The sequence below is a fragment of the Canis lupus genome, chromosome 11 (assembly GCF_011100685.1).
Source record: "Canis lupus familiaris isolate Mischka breed German Shepherd chromosome 11, alternate assembly UU_Cfam_GSD_1.0, whole genome shotgun sequence".
Lineage (NCBI taxonomy): Eukaryota > Metazoa > Chordata > Mammalia > Carnivora > Canidae > Canis > Canis lupus.
Window position 1 is genome coordinate 15,894,530 of NC_049232.1, and position 20,035 is coordinate 15,914,564.

At 42.7% G+C, this 20,035-nt stretch overlaps 1 protein-coding gene across 4 annotated transcripts in view; it reads left to right on the forward strand.

The window, feature by feature from the left end:
* The first annotated feature begins 1,045 nt into the window (after window positions 1–1,045).
* Window positions 1,046–20,035, forward strand: part of LMNB1 (lamin B1) — a 56,369-nt gene continuing 37,379 nt past the window's right edge. The window contains exon 1 of one of the 4 annotated variants that reach the window (XM_038552012.1): window positions 1,046–1,419. In XM_038552012.1, the coding sequence (XP_038407940.1) occupies window positions 1,061–1,419 (359 nt within the window). In that variant the 5' untranslated portion in view covers window positions 1,046–1,060. Of the gene's footprint in view, window positions 1,420–1,841; window positions 1,983–2,039; window positions 2,408–15,294; window positions 15,447–20,035 lie in introns of those variants that run through there. The other 3 variants (XM_038552014.1, XM_038552015.1, XM_038552013.1) reach the window with 3 other exon arrangements.

Sequence of the window (20,035 nt, forward strand, 5' to 3'; positions counted from 1 at the left end):
TTTCTGGAGCCCTGGTCGCCTCGAGACACGCAGGCAGAGGTGGGAGGGGAGGGGAGCGCAGGGGAGGCGGCAGCTGTGCCGCTGCACCGTCCCGCCTCCGGGAGGAAAAGGTCTGCCTGCGGCCCGGGCGCCGGCGGGTTCTCAAGCTCGTGCACCGGAACCCATTACGTAACTGCAGCGGCCGGGCCTCGGGGCCGTTCGGAGCCGCGCGGGGTAAGGTCACAGCGCCCGCGGCCGGCCGGCCTCCCCGGGGTTCCGCGTGTGGCTGTTAGGGGCCGTTTACGTTTGAATTTCCCTGAACCGCTGGGTGTGGGCGGCGGCGCGGACCCGCCCCGGAAAGCCTCGGGGCTCCTTCCCGCCACCCGCAGGCCCGGCCCCCTCCGGGGGGCCCGGGAGGGGGGGGGCCGGCCCTGGCCGCCGCGCGAGCTGTCCCGGGCGCCCCACTCGGCCGCCCTAAGCCCTTCCCCAGCCCCGCCCCGCCCCGCCCAGCCCCGCGCGCCAGGCCGACGGTTGCCCGAGGCCCCGAATTTGAATCGAGAGGCCCGGCCCCCGGGCCCCGGCGCGCGCCGCCCGCTCCCATTGGCCGGCGGCAGTCACGTGGGGCCCGGCGCGCGCCCGCCATGTTGGAGAGCGCGGCGCCCCTGCCCGCGCCGCCCCCGCCCCCGCCCCCCGCCGGCCTCCCCCCTCCCCCCGCCTCCCCCCCCCGCCCGCCGCTCCGCGCCTCCAGAGAGGAAACAAAGTGCTGCGGGCGGGAGACTCGGCGGCGGCGGCGGCGCGCGGACCCTGCTCGGCCCTCCCGGTCGCCCTCGCCCGAACCTTCCCGCGCGCGGGTGTGAGTGCGTGTGCGTATTTCTTACGAGGGGCATTTTACGATTGACTGATTGGCAGCCTTCCCCGTCTGCCCTTTGTGCTGGAACCCGGCTCCCGCCGACCCAGGTGCTTCTCCCGGGGGCGCGCGGGTCGTCGGTCCGTGCCTTCGTCGCCGCCTCGCCGTCCGCAGCCCCTCCGCGTCCCGAGCTGCCCGCGGCCTCCCCGCCCGCTCCGCCCCGCTCCGCCCGCCATGGCGACCGCGACCCCCGTGCCGCCGCGGTCGGGCAGCCGCGCCAGCGCCCCTGCGACGCCGCTGAGCCCCACGCGGCTGTCGCGGCTCCAGGAGAAGGAGGAGCTGCGCGAGCTCAACGACCGGCTGGCGGTGTACATCGACAAGGTGCGCAGCCTGGAGACGGAGAACAGCGCGCTGCAGCTGCAGGTGACGGAGCGCGAGGAGGTGCGCGGCCGCGAGCTCACCGGCCTCAAGGCGCTGTACGAGACGGAGCTGGCCGACGCGCGACGCGCCCTCGACGACACGGCCCGCGAGCGCGCCAAGCTGCAGATCGAGCTGGGCAAGTTCAAAGCCGAGCACGACCAGCTGGTGCTCAAGTGAGTGCTCGCCCGGCGGCCGCGCGAGCCCCGGCCTGGGGCGGGGGGATGGGAGGGCGCCCCCGCCCTTGGGAAGGGGAATCGGGGGTCTCCCGGCGGGGAGCGGGGTCGCGCCGGGGGCCCGAAGGCCAGCGACGCCGTGACCCGGGGGCGCCGCGGGCCCGGGCGAGGCGCGCACCTGCGGGCGGCTGCGGCCTCGGCCCCCGGGACCTCGGGGGGCTCTCGGGCGGGGAGGCGCGGCGAGCCCCCGGTGCGGGCTGGCGGAGCCTGGGCGCGCGCTCGAATGCGCGCCCCGGCTTCCGGCCGGGCCCGAGACAAAGCGGCCGGCGGGGTCGCGGTGCCGGGATAGCCGGCCGGGGGAGACGGGCTGCCCGCCTCGAGAATGAATGAGCTGTGCGCGGGCGGAGAGAGGAAGGGGAGGGACCTGCCTCCGGCGTCCCGGTCTCCCGGGGGTGGGTCCGGCTTTTGCGCGCTCGATCTGGGCCCTGTGACATTCTGCCATCTTTCTACGCCTGTCTTGGGCGGGGACGGAGGGCGGGGTCTGAACTGTCTGCCCGCCCAGGGTAAGTTGGGTGTTGAAGCTCTGGAGCATTCCCTGGGGAGAGGTGTCCTTTCTCTCCGGGAGGTCAGGCGCGGGTGCCCCCTGGGTGCTTTATCTGGACCCCACGACCCGAGCTGGGTTGGTGCGTGTCGCGGCTACGGCCCTCGGGTCCGCGGGCTGCCCACGGCCCACCCCCGGCAGCAGCCTCCTCCCCGAGTAGGCAGTTGGTCTCCCTGGTTCTGGAGAGACCCTTTCAGCCCCCACGTCTGTTACCGTAACCGATGACAGGCCAGGGCTGGCGAAAGGGTTGTCGTGTGAATGTGAAGCGTTGTGGCTATTTTGAGTCCGTGATTACTTCCCCTGAGGGACACCGGGATAAACTTGCAAGCCTTCGCTGAGTGAGGCCACCTTGACTTTCCGATGAGCAAAATGGCGTAATTTTGATCGGTAGGCTCCTAGCGCTGATGTCATGCTTTAGGTATTTGCTAAAATTGCTTCCAGAACTCATGGTGTCTCCATCCTTTATTGTCCGTTGGAATTTCTGGAGTTGCTTGACTCTTGATCTTGACTCTGCCCACGAGTGTCTTTCTGTCTGTACCTGTGTGAATGTCCCTGTCTTAATCTCTATGACTCTCGTATGTGTGCGTCTTTCCTTCTCTGCCTTATTAGTATTTGAAAAAGTGGATCGTGAAAAATAAGTGCGCTTGATAAAAAAAATAATTGTAGACTTGGTTATAGTGACAGACGGGGGACATTCTCCTGTTTCCAGAAGGCAGTTGTATTTGACTCTTTTTCTTATTTATTTGGATGTTTAGTTCCATAACTCGATAAAAGCTTATTTTTCTTTTTCTTGAATTTACCGAGCTTTGAGGTCATCTTTTGAAATGGATCCTTTCGCTCACAGCGCTGTCCAATTTGTTGATTCTTTTGTCCCGAATTTCTTCAATGTTTCTGTTATCGAATGTTTTCAAATCCTAGATGCCATTGCTTGTAATGACTTGCCATTACTGTATGTACTACTAAGAAAAAAACATTAGAACCAACTATGTAGGATCCATCCGGTTGGACACGTTTCTGTTTCAGAGGTGTTAAAATGTGACACTATTTATGTTATGTGCCAGTCTCTGTTGTATGTGCAGAGACTACAAAAAATTTTTTTTTGAAGATTTTATTTATTTCTTTAAGAGAGAACGAGCAGAGAAGAGAGATTGAGGGAGAGAAAATGAGCGGGGGGGGGGGGGGGAGGCGGGCAGAGGGGCAGAGTTAGACGGAGAAGCAGATTTCCTGCTGATGGTGGGGCTTGATCCAGGACCCCCTAGGTCGTGATTTGAGCTAAAGGCAGATGCTTAGCTGACTGAGCCACTGAGGCACTCCAGAGACTACAGAGATTTTTAAAGAAATAAATTACTGACCTTATGTTGCTGAGTACAGTAGGAGTGATACCCAGCAAGCAAATAAAGGTCCTGTTTCATCTAATCTGAAGCATTTTGGTGCTTATGCTTTTATAATCTTTCCAAAAGTTAACTACTGAAGATTTTTCACATAGTAACAAGACTGCCACCTGGCTGACTGTAGTTATAAAATGGTATGTATGGATGTGGAGGAGGAAGAGAAGAGAGAGTCAAAACATACTCAGTGTTATATAATAAGTACTAGGGATGTAGTATACAACACGATGTCTGTAGGTCATCATGTCATACAATATATAGGAAACTTAAGAAGCTAAATCTTAGTAGTTCTCATCACAAGAATTTCCCACCCTTTTTTTTCTTTTTGTATTTTTTTTTTTTTAAGATTTTATTGATTTATGAGAGACACACAGAGAGAAAGACAGACAGACAGAGGCAGAGACACAGGTAGAGGGAGGAGAAGCAGGTTCCATGCAAGGAGCCGGACAAGAGACTTGAACCTGGGAATCTGGGATCATGCCCTGAGCCAAAGGCAGATCGATGCTCAACCACTGAGCTACCCAGGTGTCCCTTCTTTTTGTATCTATGTGAGGAGATGAATGTTAGCTGGACCTATTGTGTTAATCATTTCAGGGTATATGTAAATCAAAGCATCATGCTGTATGCTTTAAACTTACACAGTAATGTGTGTCTTTTTGCCAATTAAAGTGGAGAAAATGCTATGTATGGATTGTAAGGTGCATGCTAGTTTCAGTAAGATTAAAAGGTGAAGAATAGGGCCTGCGTGGCCAATCGGTTAAGCATCCGACTCTTGGTTTTGGCTTAGATTGTGATCTCAGGGTTCTGAGATCAAGTGGGGAGTCTGCTTCCCTCCTCTCTCTCCCTCTGTTCCTACCCTAACTTGCACATGTGCTATCTTTCAAATAAGTAAATTTTTTTTAAAAAGTGAAGAATATGTGTTAGAATCAATAAAGTAATGTACCTGGTATAATATTAGGTAATAACAGATGCTAGAGGAATAAAAATAAAGCATAATGTGGCACCTGGGTGTGCAGTGGATTAAGCATCTGACTTTTTTTGGGGGGGGGGGAACTCTTTTTTTTTTTAAGGTTTTATTTATTCATGAGAGACACAGGCAGAGGGAGAAACAGGCTCCCTGCGGGGGGTGGTGGTGGGGAGCCCAATGTGGGACTTGATTCCAGGACCCTGGGATCATGCCCTGAGCTGAAGGCAGACGCTCAACCACTGAGCCACCCACGCGTCACAAGCATTTGACTCTTGATTTTGGCTCAGGTTGTGATCTCCCAGTACTGAGATCCAGCCCTGCCCTGTGCAGAGTTGGCTTGGGTCTCTTTTTTCTTCTCCCTTTGCTTCTCTGATGCACATGCATGAGCTGTCTCTCTAAAATAATAAATGTTTAAAAAAAAAAAATAAAGGAAGATGAAGGGATGGTGTAGTTAAGGAAGGCCTGCTTAGGGATTGATACTTGAAGATAATATCCTGAGATATCCTGTAGTGTGCTGGGATTAAAAATATATTTTTAAAATCTGTGTATACCTTTCATCAGCATCAGGTATATTTTCTTTCTAACATGCCACCAGTTGCTCAAAACATGCCATGTTTTACTTTGAGGTTTCAACCTTGATATTAAAAAAAAAACCTTTAAAGATTTTATCTAGGTATTTGAGAGAGAGAGTACACATGCATGGTGGGGAGAGGGGCTGAGGGACAAGCAGACTCCCCACTGAGTGTGGAGCTTAGGATCAGGACCTGAGCCAAAGTCAAACACTTAACTAAGTTTGACTTAGTCAAAGCCACCCCGCTGCGCAATCCTGATGTTTTTGGTACAGTTTTGTCCCTAACTGGCCTTTCACTTTTCTTGTTGACGGACAAGACTTTTTTTTTTTTTTTTTTTTTTTTTACATAAAGATTTTATTTATTTATTCATGAGAGACACAGAGGGAGAAGTAGGCTCCCTGGAGGGAGCCCAATGTGGGACTCAATCCCTAGATTTCGGGATTGTGACCTGAGCCAAAGACAGATGCTCTTTCTGCTCTTAGGACATACTGTGCACTTGATGTCCTCCGAGTGGACCTTAGACCCAGTTTCCCCCCAGATCACATATTTTCCTTTCCTTGATGTCTTGCCTCATTTTGTTGGAGAACATCCTTAGATAACTTACTCAGAAAAGTTGGCAGGATGTGAACTTTGAGTCCTCTGTGTCTGAAAATACCTTTGTTTTGTTTCATGCTTGATTGATAGTTGGATTAGGTATAGAATACTGGTTCAACATCTTTTCCTCAGAACTTGGGAATATATTGCTCCATTGTCTTATAGAGTCCAGAGTTGTAGTGTCTGTCTGATGCCAGTCAGATATTTTCTTTTGGTAATTGCTTTTGCTTTTCCTCTGTGTAGTAGGCTTTGAATTTTCTTTTATCCTGGTTTTCTGAAATTGTGTGGTGGTAAGCCTAGGAATGGATATTTCTGTTATGCATCTTTACTGTTATAAGTGGTTTCTTTCTATTTAAAGTCTTGATCTTTACTTAGCTCTGGGAAACCTACTTTATTCCCTGCTTTTCTGTGCTCTGTTTTCTTTGTTCTGTGGTTAGTATGTTAAACACTTTTGTCTCAGCAACAACAACAACAAAATTTAAATTCTCATAAATTTGACTCTTTTGTAGCTCAATAGTGACATTGTAAAGGTTGAGGTCATACTTTTAATTCCAAGAAATCTTTTTGTATGGGTGTATTCATCCCTTCACTTTGTTTCTGTTTTAAGGATGCATTCTTTAATCTGTCAAAGGATAATACTTAGGGTTATTTTATTTTATCAGTTTATTTTATTTATTCATGAGAGAGAGAGAGAGAGAGAGGCAGAGAGACACAGGCAGAGGGAGGAGCAGGCGCCATGCAGGGAGCCTGACGTGGGACTCATCCCTGGTCTCCAGGATCAGGCCCTGGACTGAAGGCGGTGCCAAACCACTGAGCCACCAGGGCTGCCCTACTTAGGGTTATTTAAAAATTCTTTTCTGTTCACTGGTTTATCTTTTTCCCTCCCTACAAACTTGTTCCTTTTGTTTGGCTTGTTTTCTTGCAAATAACTTTTGTCTTGTGTGGTCTTGGTTGTCAATATTTACAAATGAATGGTTGAGCATTACTGCTTTAGCCATCAGGTAGTTCCTTCCCTGCATTTTCTAATGGAAGAGCAAATTAGGACCTCTTTATGTGTGATTGGGATGTACTATTGGCTAACTTGTTGGAAAACCTGCAGTTAGAGTAATGGATGCTGAGGAGGATCAGGTACAAAGCTGTTCTACAAGCTAATGCCCCCATTTTGAGTTTTCCTTACTTTCCCCTGTAGTCCTTCTGTGCATGTTTTGTGATATATACTTATGTTTCACCTATAGAAATTTGTTGTAATGTCTGCTAATGATTCCTTCTCAGTTCACTTTAGTGCTATGGTTTTATTTTATGCGCCATATTTAATTACCTTTTTATTAGGGTGTAGTGGGGTGGCTAATGTCTATATGTAGTAATCTTTGAAAGTCTTGGAAACCATTTAATTTTGAGCAATAATTGAAGTATGATTGGTGAGATGAAAAGGAAATTTTTTTTGCCTATTTGGGTCCATTTAGCTCTTGTTTAAGAGTATCTAATTTTTTATTTAGACTCTTAATAATTAGTGTATCATGTAGGTAGATTAAGAAAATTCTAGATTCCAGGGGTGCCTGGGTAACTCATTTGGTTAAGTGTCTGCCTTCAGTTCAGATCATGATCCTGAGGTCCTGGGATTGAGCTCCCGCCCCGCCCCTCGAATCCCTTTTCAAGCGGAGCTGCTTGTCTCTCTCCCTCTGTCCTCCTCCCCCTGCCCCTGCTCTTGCTTATGGTCTAACAAATAAAATCTTTAAAAACATTATAGATTCCAAAATTACTTGGTTCCTTTTTGGTTCCTCAGCACACAATGTACCTCAAAGACCGAAGCATTTACGGGGACGCTTGGTCCTGCTGGAGAGAATTTGACAACAGCTTCCATCTGCTTGGTCTCTCACAGGAGAACATCTCAGATCTAAGATAGAGCTGCTTTGATTCAGTTCAAGCCTACTTATATTTTATTGGAAGGTTTTTTGGGGAACAGTTTCTAAGAATGAAGATGAGTACCATCAGTCAACACTTTAAACAAAAAAGGAAGATTGACATTTCAGAATTTTAGTATTAACCAATTTTACAGGGAAGCTAGATATAGGAGAATTAAATTTGTTGGTCATTGACCAGTGATTGATTTTGTGGATGCATACTTTTTTTTTTCCTTCCATGATGCAGGTCCACAGTTTTTTGTGTGTAAAACCTTTAAGGCCAGATATGTTCTAGAAATAAAAACACTTTGAGTTTTAAGAAGGTAATATGCATGTACTGTATATAGGATACCCCCATTGGGGTCCAGGGCATAGCTAAGCACTCCATTGTGAAACATATTTCTGCAAGGAAAGATATTAATAGAGTAAGTGGAGAAAGACAACTAAAAATAGCCTTATGTCCATTTAGGTCAGGTTTTGTCATCAATTGAATTAATCAAAATTTTGGGTTTTAGAAACTCTGAAAGTGCGTATAAGGGAGTATGGGTTTGTGTTTTTGTTTTTAAAGATTTTATTTGTATATTTTAGAGGACATGTGAGTGGGAGTGGTTGGAAGGGTGCACAGGGGGGGAAAGAGGAGAGCTTAATCCCATGACCCTCAGCTCATGACCTCAGCCAAAACCAAAAGCTGATGCACAACTCATTGAGCCACCCAGGTGTCACTGGATTTGTGCTTTTTTTTTTTTTTTTTAAGGTTTTTTATTTATTCATGAGATACACAAGGAGAGAGAGAAGCAGGCTCCACACAGGGTGTGAGACTCGATCCCAGACTCCAGGATCATGCCCTGGGCCAAAAAGGCAGGTGGTAAACCATTGAGCCACCCAGGTGTCCCTGGATTAGTGTTTTTAAATTGACTGCTTTTTATTAAATTCACTGGATTCATCAGGTCTAAAGTTGTCTTATATTCCTCATATGTTTTGTGGTAGCTATTAAAGCTTGAAAAGGAGCAAAATTAACTCTAGTAAAGTTTTTCTTTTTTGAATTATGAATTAGGAAAGTTGTGGTGGGGGCTCACTGGTATGTAACAAATATAATGGGTGCTGAAGGATTATTTAAGATGCTGAGCCAATTTTACTGTCTCTTCATTTAAAAAAACTTAGGCTGTCCCATAAAACAGCTTAATGTTTTATAGTATTAGGCCTCAAAGCGGGTGTTTTCAAAGTAATCTTTGAGATAATAAAAAATTAATCTCAAGTTAAAAAATTTAATGATTTAAAGTGTAATTTCTTGCCTTTTCAAAATAAATGGTGCTTCTTTTTAAATACAGTTTAATAAAAGTTTCTTTTTTGTCCTAACACTGTAACATTGTGTTTCTTCATGGTATATATTTTCCTGAAGGTTTGTAGAATGTCACTATTCCCAAGCACCATTGTTTTGAGGAAGATGGATTTGAGATTGAGGGATTAAACCTTTGGGGAAAATAACATTCTTTTGATTTTGTTTTGCTATTACTTTAGTAAGGAAACTTCTAATGGAAAATTTGGATTTGTATGTTTTCATTAAAAAGTGCATACTGAAAAAAAATTTTAAAAAAAGTGCATACTGGTACATATGCAATGTTAACATAGTTCGGACACTGAATCACAATAGCATGAGATTGGATAGTATCAAACAAGAGTACTACATGAAGTTGCAGCTTCCTACTTTTTGTGACTTGGGGCTGGTACTTTATTTTATTTCTTTATTTTTTAAAGATTTTATTTATTTATTTATTCATGAGAGACACAGAGAGAGAGAGAGAGAGGCAGAGACCCAGGCAGAGGGAGAAGCAGGTTCCATGCAGGGAGCCTGATGTGGGACTCAATCCGGGGTCTCCAGGATCAGGCCTTGGGCTGAAAGCGGCGCTAAACCGCCGAGCCACCCAGGCTGCCCCGGGGCTGGTACTTTAATTCTTTGAGTCCACGTTTCCTCATCTGTATAATTGGGATAAGGAGGGAGTGGTAGTTTTCTGAATTTCAGGAAGAATTAAGAAACTTACACCATTTTTATTAGCTTGTTATTTATTTGTATTATATAATGATGAATTTTTATCCAGCAGTATTTGGATAAAATATCGCTAATATTTTAGCTATATTATATTTAACAAGGAAATATTTAACAATGAAAGTTACTAAAGTTTTAGCAATTTTAAAGAGTAATGAAATATAGATATGCTAAAATAATTTTTCCTATTACTTTCCTAATAGGGAAGGGTGTTGGAATTTACTATATATTTGGACTTAGTACATATGTATATGCTTTCTTTGTTGGTTTTCTATATGTTTTAGTTACTGATAGAATGAAATTTAAGAAATGTGTATATAGATAGGGTAAACAACATCTGCAAGGTTGTTTTAACATTCATGTTTAGGTTTCAAACTTAAAATAATAAATGCTAATCTGCTTTAGGGAATGTTCTTTGTACGTAGAATGATGAGTTGAAAAACAGAAACCTTCATCACATGTGTTACTTGGTCTTTTATGTCCTTATTTTGCTCTGGTAGAAGCAAGTTGACAGTAACACCCTGGCCTTAATACAAGAGCTGTAAAACTGCATTTTAAAAATAACTTTCAGGGGAATAGATGGAAGGATGAAACACCTAGAATTGGTGTTAAAGTTTAGGAAGCAAATCCTAAGTAGTTAAACTGTCATAACACTTCCTTCCTGTGCTTTCAAAGGATGTTTGGTAGAGCAAGATATCTTTTGGAGTTGTTGGGATTTAATCCCTAGGTTTAATCCCTTCAACTAGATAATCTTTAGTGTACCCAGATTCAAGAAAGTAAACAGAATGAAAGATAAAGCACTATAAAAATGTGTTGCTGATTCTTTTTTTCCCCCTCCTCTACACAATCTGTTAATGTTTGTCTTTAATTTGTCGGGGTGAATCACCTCTGGTATGTCCGAGTTAGAGATCTTTAGATTTTATATAAGTGAAGGTCTGTTTCATTCACAAATAGATTGAGGCTGAGGCATCGAGTGATGGGAGCCTAATTGAAGTTCTTAGTTACTTGGGATCTAAGGAAGTTTCCTAATCAGGGTTTTTTAACTTCTTTTTTTCACCGTATTTCTGTGATAAGAGGATTGTCTGCTGACTGTTAGATTTGGGGAATTAAAGTTTTTTTTATTACATAAAATTATTACATTTGTTATGGAAAATTAGAAAATACAGGTGAGCACCAAGAGGAAAATAAAAAATCACCTTTGTTCCATAAAAAGCTCTGAAGTTTTTCTGTTAATATCCAAATTATTATTATTATTACTATTATTATTATAATATTTATGATAGGCACACAGTGAGAGAGAGAGGCAGAGACATAGGCAGAGGGAGAAGCAGGCTCCATGCACTGGGAGCCCGACATGGGATTCGATCCCAGGTCCCCAGGATGCGCCCTGGGCCAAAGGCAGGCGCCAAACTGCTGCGCCACCCAGGGATCCCAATATCCAAATTAACAAAAAAATGGTTCTTTATTTTAACAAAATCAGTCTTGATAAGTACTGATAGGTAACCTTTTTCATGCAGCATTATTTTGCAAATATCTTTACATGTCAGTAAATGTACTGTGCTGTCATTTAACACATTTTAAAGATACATTGATAACATTATTCCTCGCTTAGCTTACTATGTTCAAGGGTGTATACTTCATAGTAACTATGTATCTACCAATTTCCCAGGGGCCATTAGAGCACCACGATTACCTCTTTTGCTGACAGTATAACAGGTTTTTTCTTTTGGTTAACTTATTATCTTTTAAGGATTTTATTTATTTATTCATGAGAGACACAGGGAGCGGCAGAGACATAGGTAGAGAGAGAAACAGGCTCCCTATAGGGAGCCTGATGTGGGACTGGATCCCAGGACACGGAAATCACAGCCTGAGCCAAAGGCAGATGCTCAACCACTGAGCCACCCACTGCCCCTTTTTTGGTTAACCTAATGCTTAAATGTTAACTAGTTTACTGGCTAAAGTAATTACCATTTTGCCAATTTTTGATGCCACCAGCAGCAGACAAGTTCCTATTTCCTGTTTAGAGGAATTTATTTATTTTATTATTTTTTAAAGATTTATTTATTCATGAGAGACAGACTGAGAGAGAGAGGCAGAGACCATAGGCAGAGGGAGAAGCAGGCCCCTCGCAGGGAGCCTGATGTGGGACTTGATCCTGGATCCCAGGATCAGAATCTGAGCCAAAGGCAGGCACCCAACCGCTGAGCCACCCAGGCGTCCCATGTTTAGAGGAATTTAATTTTAATTTTGGAGATTCTTTCTAGTTCTTGATGTTTTTTTAAAAGGGGGGGGGGGTCGTTGGAGGGGCAGAGAGAGAGAGAATCCCAATTATGTTCCATACCTAGCGCAGAGACCACCATGGGGCTTTGATATATGATCTAGAAATCATGACTTGAGCCAAAATCCAGAGCTATACACTTAACCAACTTAGCCACCAAGGCGCCCCAAATTCTTGATCATTTTTACATCATAATGCTAATGTTGTTGGCATAAAGGGTTCAAGCAGTTGAGACTCAGGTTTATAATCTTATGTTTCTGTTGATACTTTTGGTGTGGGCCTAGGTGATAAATAACATTTTCCTTAGCTAATCTGTTTACTTGGTCCTTTTATTTTTTTTATTTTTATTTATTTATTTTTAAAAAAGATTTATTTATCTATTCAGTCAGAGAGAGCGAGAGAGAGGCAGAGACAGGCAGAGGGAGAAGCAGGCTCCATGCAGGAAGCCCGATGTGTGGGACTCGATCCCAGGACTCGATCATGCCCTGGGCTGCAGGTGGCGCTAAACCGCTGTGCCACCAGGGCTGCCCTACTTGGTCCTTTTAAAATTTAACTTTTTGTCTTCACTGCTTTTGGATTTATTGATCATAGAATTAGAATGCTTTTGCTACTAGAAGAGGTCTTGGATCATGTGATCTAACCACCTCATTTTGTGGATACAGAAATTGAGACCTAAAGAGGTTAAAGTACTTGTGCAAGATACAGGACAGGAAGTGCTAACATTCATTTTGTGCTTAACTTGTTCGTCAAGCATGATGCTGAATGCTTCACAGTCACTGTCTTTTAAGCCTTACAGTGACACTCTTTGATGATTAAGGAAACTTGAGGCTCAGAGAACTTAGCAGATAAATGGTAGAGGTAGAATAAGTCCTACCTCTGTCTTCTAGCATTGTCAGAGTTTTTACATGGATCATTTCAGTTTTTTAAAAAAGTAAGCTCTGTGCTCAACATGGGGCTCGAACTCATGACCCTGAGATGAAGAGTTACACGCTCCCCTGACTGAGCTAGCCAGGTGCCCCTATGTGTCATATCATTTAATTCTTACATGAGTGCTATTCTACAGGTTTCCTGGCCTGAAGCAGGTTCACCACACACTGTCATTGGGTTGAGACTTGAACTCTCTTACACAGGACAATTGATTTTCAGGTTTGTTTGGTTTTTACTTTTGCAAATGGTACTGGATGTGTATTTTTCACAGTGATAGTTCATAGTCCCCAGGAGGTAATTTTGGTTTTATCACTAGAGTGCAGAAATGGAAGCAGCTGTTTGAAATACTAATTGATGGCTTCATTTGCTAATAAGGAAAGGGTGAAGATGAATTAATGAAAAAAGACTCATCTTTCTTAAAAGCTACTTTCCTACTTTACTCTCAGCCTTATTAATAATTATAAGAGGAATTAAAATCTCTTGTTTTTAATAAAACTCAGGAGAGGAATTTTTTTTAACTTAAAATTTTTTTTCAGAAATGTTGCTTTAACTTTTTATTCACATATTTGTGGAATAGTACTATATGCCAGGCCTTGACCCAGATGCTCAGAATAGATGGAACGCTCAGTCCTTATTATCAAGTTGCTTACATTTTTGCAGAAAACAAATACTATGCTATTGTGATACTGTAAATGCAGTATATTAATACAGTATAATAAGTGTTATGGTGAGAGTATCCACATGGTGTTCTGGAGGAAAAGACTACAGCTTAAGGCAAACTCGGAGCCTTGTGAAGTTTTGAAAGACATCCCAGGGGAATGAGCTAAGTATTGGGAGCTAAATAAGCACTAGATGGCTGGGAAACATTAGGAGAGGGTGTTTTCCTGAATGGCAGGCTCTAACTAGAGCAATAAGTATGTATGTGTGTGGTGGAGGACAGTTGAATTTTAAGAAATGAGGAGCCTTAAGAAAAAAGTGACATGAATGGATGAATCGTCTAGCCATTCTGTGGAGGAAATGAAGAGTAGAGGTAAAACATCGCTAAGAAAACTTGGGGAGTTAATGAGGTGGCCCCTGAATTCAGGGCAGCAGAAAAGGACATAAAATAGATTTAAAAGATGCTAAGCATGGTAGATTGGGGAGAAGAGTCTAGGGTGACTCCGCTTCTAAGCATGGGAACCTGGGGAAAGTGTTGCTTTTAGAGCTTGATGGGTAAGGAACTGGATTAGAGGACCTACTCAGGGTTAGTGGGGAGTTAGGGGAGATGTTAGTGGCAATCTAGACTACTTTACTAGAGTTCTGAAGAGAGACTTTGGAGATAGTTTTAGGAGCATGGGTGATATTTGGGGTTAAAAACAGAAGACAAGAGGGGCGCAAAGACATAGAAAACATCCACATAGGAGGACTAGGTAGAGAAAGGAAAACCCACAGTGGACGTGGTAAGTAATAGAGAAGTAGAACAAGGGTTGAGTTCTGCGACAGGAATGCTGGTATAGTTTTGGTAGGTTAAGGCCTAAAAGTACCTATTAACTTTGGTGGCTGGGAGATTTTTGTTACGAGGAGTGCCTAATGCTAGTAAAAGGCAGTGGAATCAAAAGAAGTAGGATAATTAAGGAAGGAGCGGGAAGAAAGAGATTGTGAGATCACTTGTACAAGAATGTTGGCTGTGAAGAGACATTCTTAAAAGGTCTATTTAAAGTAGATTCCCAGTTGAACTTTATATTATAAAACATTGGCTAGAGGACCAGAACACTTTTTTATTTTATTTTTTTTTATTTTTAATTTTTATTTATTTATGATAGTCACACACACACACAGAGAGAGAGAGGCAGAGAGAGGAGCAGGCTCCATGCACCGGGAGCCCAACGTGGGATTCGATCCTGGGTCTCCAGGATCGTGCCCTGGGCCAAAGACAGGCGCTAAACCGCTGCGCCACCCAGGGATCCCCAGAACACTTTTAAAAAAAAATTATTATTAATTTATTTATTCAGAGAGAGAGAGAGAGAGAGAGGCAGAGACACACGCAGAGAGAAGCAGGCTCCATGCTGGGAGCCCAATGCGGGACTCGATCCCTGGTCTCCAGGATCACACCCCCGGCTGCAGGCAGTGCTAAACTGCTGCGCCACTAGGGCTGCCCCAGAGCACTTATTCTGATAATGCACTTCACCTTCTTTGCTTAAAAGATTAGCTTCTAGGATAAAGACTGAAACCCTCAGTTATTACATAATTGCAGGTTAATGGATGTTGGATATAAGTTAGTATCCAAATAAGGATACTTTTATGTGTGAAAGAGGGAGCTATAAATTATGTTGGGACAACTGGCATGAATGGAAATTGTCCTGGGCAAACTGCGACATAGTAGTCATTCTGCCTCAAGGCTCTTCCCTGCCTGAGCCAGCTCCTTTCTGATTGCTACTTCACTTCTAGCTGTACTTGGTCATGCTCTCTCCTCTCACTATGAGGTGCTTTATTCAACTCTCTTTACCATGCTCCCTCTTAATAGCAACTTTACAAAAGTGCCTTTGTCTAGACTTCTCTCATCTTTGGGTTAACTTCTCACCTCTCAGATGTCCACTTTATCCATTTTTTTAGGGAAGTCTTCTCCAACTATCAGATGTTTTTAATACAAGCCTGAACAACCAACCAACCAACCAACCAACCAACCAACCATCCTAGGACTACCCAGCAATGTGTATGTGTCTACTCAACTTAAGGACTCTAACAGTTCTCCCAAGTCTTCTCATGAAAAAAGGTTACCTTCATTTATTTTCATTGCTTTTTTGGTATTTATCTCTGTATCTAAATGACATCCATAGCACGATGGATTTCAGCACCATTGTACAACTCTATTACCATACCAATGACTGTCTCCTTTATACTACTGTATTTTTCATCTCTGTGACTCATTGTTTCCATAACTGGGAGCCTGTATCCCCCTTTCCTTTCCGCCATTTTGTCCATCCACACCCATGTCCCATCCCTCTGGCAATCCTCAGTTTGTTCTCTTATATTTATGGGTTGCTGCTTTTCAATTTTATTTTAAGAAGATTAAAATTGAGTGCTTGCTCCTAGGGTTCCCTCTCCCAGAGAGGTACATTCTCTTTGTTCTTATAGATGGTGGTATGTTGAGAGCTCTACTTCTATCTCTATTGTCTCAGTTCCTGCAAGCCAGCATGACGACTCTTTGCATTTATAAGCATCTCTTGATGTAGTTGTAGCCACACTAAACTCCTCCTTTCCAAGTCATCTCCTGAGGGACTAATTATTATTTATGTTATTGCTGGTGCTCTGGCTACAAAACTGCATAGGTCTTGAGAGGGTTGTCCAACTTTTTTTTTTTCCATTTGATCTGTTACTTTAATGTCTGCAGAATGCAAGAGTTTTTAGGAACACATATTGTGTTATGGCAGCCATGTCTTTCTGTACTATGAACATAATCTCCAACAGAACTCATTAGAGTACTGTCATTAGTTTTTCTTCCCTATACCACCTTTTGATTACCAGTGGAAATAGCATTTTTCTCACTCAGTTTTGTCTAATTATATAGAAAGACTTGATACTGTTAAACATCAAGACATTTGGAATCTTGAGGGTGTTTTTTTTTTTTTTAAATTAGTTTTATGTTATTGAAGAAATAGCATTCAGAGCCTTGTACTCTTCTCGAGGCTAGTTGCATAGCATAAACATTGATAGTTTGGGTATAGAATTCTAAGTTGTAAAGGACATTTCCTAAGGAATTTGAAGGCATGCTTTATAGTTTTTTAGCTTTTATTGTTGCTAAGAACTACTAATGAGTGAAAAATTAAAAAGCATGTAGCATCCTTTTTTTTAGTCAGTTCTGGAATCAATCTTTTCTCTTTTCTTTTCTTTTCTTTCAAGATTTATTAATCTTCATCAATTAAAGCTGGGTTGTTCAGTCGATTAGGCATCTACCTTTGACTCAGGTCATGATCCCAGGGTCCTGGGATTGAGCCCCAGGTTAGGCTCCCTGCTCAACGGGGAGTCTGCTTCTCTCCCTCTGCCACTCCCCCCTCCTCCAACATGCTCTCTCTCTCTCAAAATATTTTTTAAAAAAGGATTTTTATTTCTTAGAGAGAGAGAAGAAGAAAGGGCAAAGGGAGAGGGAGAAAGAATCTGAAGCAGACTACATGCCCAGTGTGGAGCCAGATGCAGGGCTCAATCGCAAAACTCTGAGATCGTGACTTGTGCAAAAACCAGGAGTTGGAGGCTTAACTGACCTCAGCACCCAGGTGCCCCAGTTCTGAAATTTCTTCAGGGTGTTCCTCGGTGTGGGTTCCTTTTTTTCCATTGTGCTGGTCACATGGTGTTAGTTTTTCAGTGTGAAAATCCATGTCCTTCAGTCCTTGACAGATTTAAAAATTATTTTATTCATGATTATCTCCTATTTTACTGCTTCCTGAGTCTCTTGTTATTCAGATATTGGACTTCTTAAATGGATTCTTTAACATTCTTATTTAAAAAATGTTTTCTTTCATGGATGTTCTCAGTTTTATCTTCCAGTTTTTGCTTATTTAAATTTCATGGGTGCAGTACTTTCTCTTACCTTTTCAGAAGTCTTTATTTTCCTTCCTGGTTCCTTTGTGTTCCAAGTTAATTTCTTTTTCTATCTATTTAGTTCTGTGCATCTGTCAGTGCAGGAAATGGAAACCATTAGATCTTTTAAGCAGAAGAGAAAATGATATGGGATGCAGGTGTTTAGAAAAAATTACTAGAAGGATTAGAGGTGCTGGAATGATTCCTGGAATGCTGGAAATTTTGGGAGCTTTTATGACTGAGGCTACCACTGGAACCACTGAATTTAGAAAAACAGTGTATAGCACCATTCAGGACCAGGGAGCTGCCACTGCTGTTGCTACCAACATCTGCCCCATGCAACCCCACAAACTGGAGAATGGACATTAGACCACTGTTTTGGAGAAACTTCAGACTGCAACAATATCACATACCAGTGTCCCTTATGAGTATCGATGAAAAAATCCCCAAAACAAAATGATGGCAAACCAAACCTACCATAATGTAAAAGGACTACATACCATCACCAAGTAGGTTTTATCTTGGGAATGCAGGATTGGTTCAGCCTATGAAAGTCAGTACTGCAGTAAACCATATTAATGGCATAAAGGGCACCACCATCTCAGTAGATGCATAAAAAACATTTGACAAAGTATACTGCTCTTTCATGATAAAAATACTCAACTTGAGGAATAAATAAAAGGAAGCTTCTTAACCTGATGAAGAGTATCTATGAAAAATTTATGGCTAATATCATACTTAATATTAAGGACTGGCTGCTTTTTTCCTAAGATCAGGAACAAGACAAAGAATGCCCACTCTTACTTACCTTTCAGCATTGTATTGGAGGTTCTAGCCAGGGCAGTTAGGCAAGAAAAAGAAATAAAAGACATCCAGATTAGGAAAGAAGTGGCAAAACTATATTTGTAGATGCCATGATTTCATAGGAAATCCTAAGGGGTGGGGGGGAACTATTGAGAACTATTAAGTTCAGCTAAGTTTAAGATAGGAGCAATATGCAGAGCTCAATTGTATTTCTGTACAATAGCAATGAAGAATGAACAATCCAAAAATGAAGTTGAGAAAACTCCATTTTCAGTAGCATCAGAGAGAATGAAATACTTAGGAATAAATTGAACAGAAGAAATATAAGACTTGTTCACTGGAAACTATAAAATCTTGAAATTAAAGAACACCTAAATAAGTGGAAAAATATATCCTATGGATTTCTTTATGGATTTGAAGATGTTAAGATGGCATTTCTCCTCAAATTGACCTTCAGATTCAATGCAATCTCTCTCAAAAATCACAGCTGCCTTTTTGTAGAAATTGACAAGTTGAGCCTAATATTCATAGGAAATGTGTGGTACCCAGAATAACCAAAACAATCTTGATAAAAAAAACAGTTGAAGGACTCAGTTCTTGATTTTAAAATATAGTGGTTCTCAGAATCTGATGGAAAGCATGAGTGAGGCTTCTTGACCAAGCTTCACTGTGAGTGAAATAGTAGGATCATATCAGCAGGGTTACCCACTGTCAGTGTTTTCAAGTCTTTCTTGGAGTTTAGATGCCTAGTCTACTGTGGGATCAGAGAGATTTAGAGGGACTATCCGCATCTCTCCAAGTCCACTGAATTCCCTTATTCTTGTGGTGTGGTACTGCTACCTTTGGGTGTGTCCTGTAATTGCCAGGTCTAAGATTCTGCTTTACTTTCCTTACAGAGTAACCTTTCGTCTTTGGCCATTGTGGATGAGGGTCTTTTGGCCCAGGAGAGTGCTAGGGAGTATTTGTATGTTTTGCTTCTTAATAGATTTTCAGCTAGTTCTATTTCAGAGTTACCAAAGTATCTCTGGTTGTCAATAGTGTCTGTAGTATAAAGTAGGTTAATTCTCAGGTGTCCTAGTGACTTAGGATTAGGAATCAGCACTTTTGTGTTGGCTCATTTTCTCTCATTCATGTTCAGCTTCCAAAATTTTGTCTTTTCCTCTTTTTTAATTATGAATTTGTGCCTTTGCTGGTTTGGTTGGGTTTCTGGAAGGGTAATAATAGAGTTGTGTTTAATGTGGTGACATTTTTATCCAGAAGTTATATCATGGACTCTTGGCAGCACTGTGTACTTTGTTTTTTCTCTTTCCTAGCACTTGTTGAGAAAGTTGCTGACAAATACAGTGTGTTAAGACACTTCTATATGATTGATCAGTTCCCTTATTAGAGTGGATTCTCTTTGTGGATAGGGTTTGTGTCTTTGTTTCCTATTTTATCAGTCCATTTTTCTAGCTCTCTCTAGGCTCTCCTGAGATGATTATTGATTTAGTGATTACCATTTTTGTAGGAGGCTATTCTCCTTTAAGATTGGGTTGCATGAAACCCATGGAGAGGCAGTAAAATAACTAATCATATTTTTAATTTCTAACTCATTATTCTGGTTTAATTTTCTTCAAAGTATTGATTACCTCTGCTATATATTAGTTTGCTTATGATGCTGCTACTCATTAGAAAGTACCTTCCATAAAAGCAGGGGCTTGTTATATTTTGTTCACTGCTTGTTTCTAAGCTGTCATCTTAATGGCCTGGCACACAATTGTGGTTACTGGTTGTATTTTTACCCCTAGGAAGTAATTTTTTTTATTAGGATTTAAGGTCTAAGTGTGCCCTATAAGCAAGCACAGAAATAGTTATATATGTGAATCTCTTTTGTTCAAAGAAATGGTTCTCTGTTCAATTTGTCTTATTTAGTATTTTTCCTAATTATGTGACTTCAATTAGGGTTTGCCTGATTCTGATTAGGTTGCTAATTTGTTGACTGCT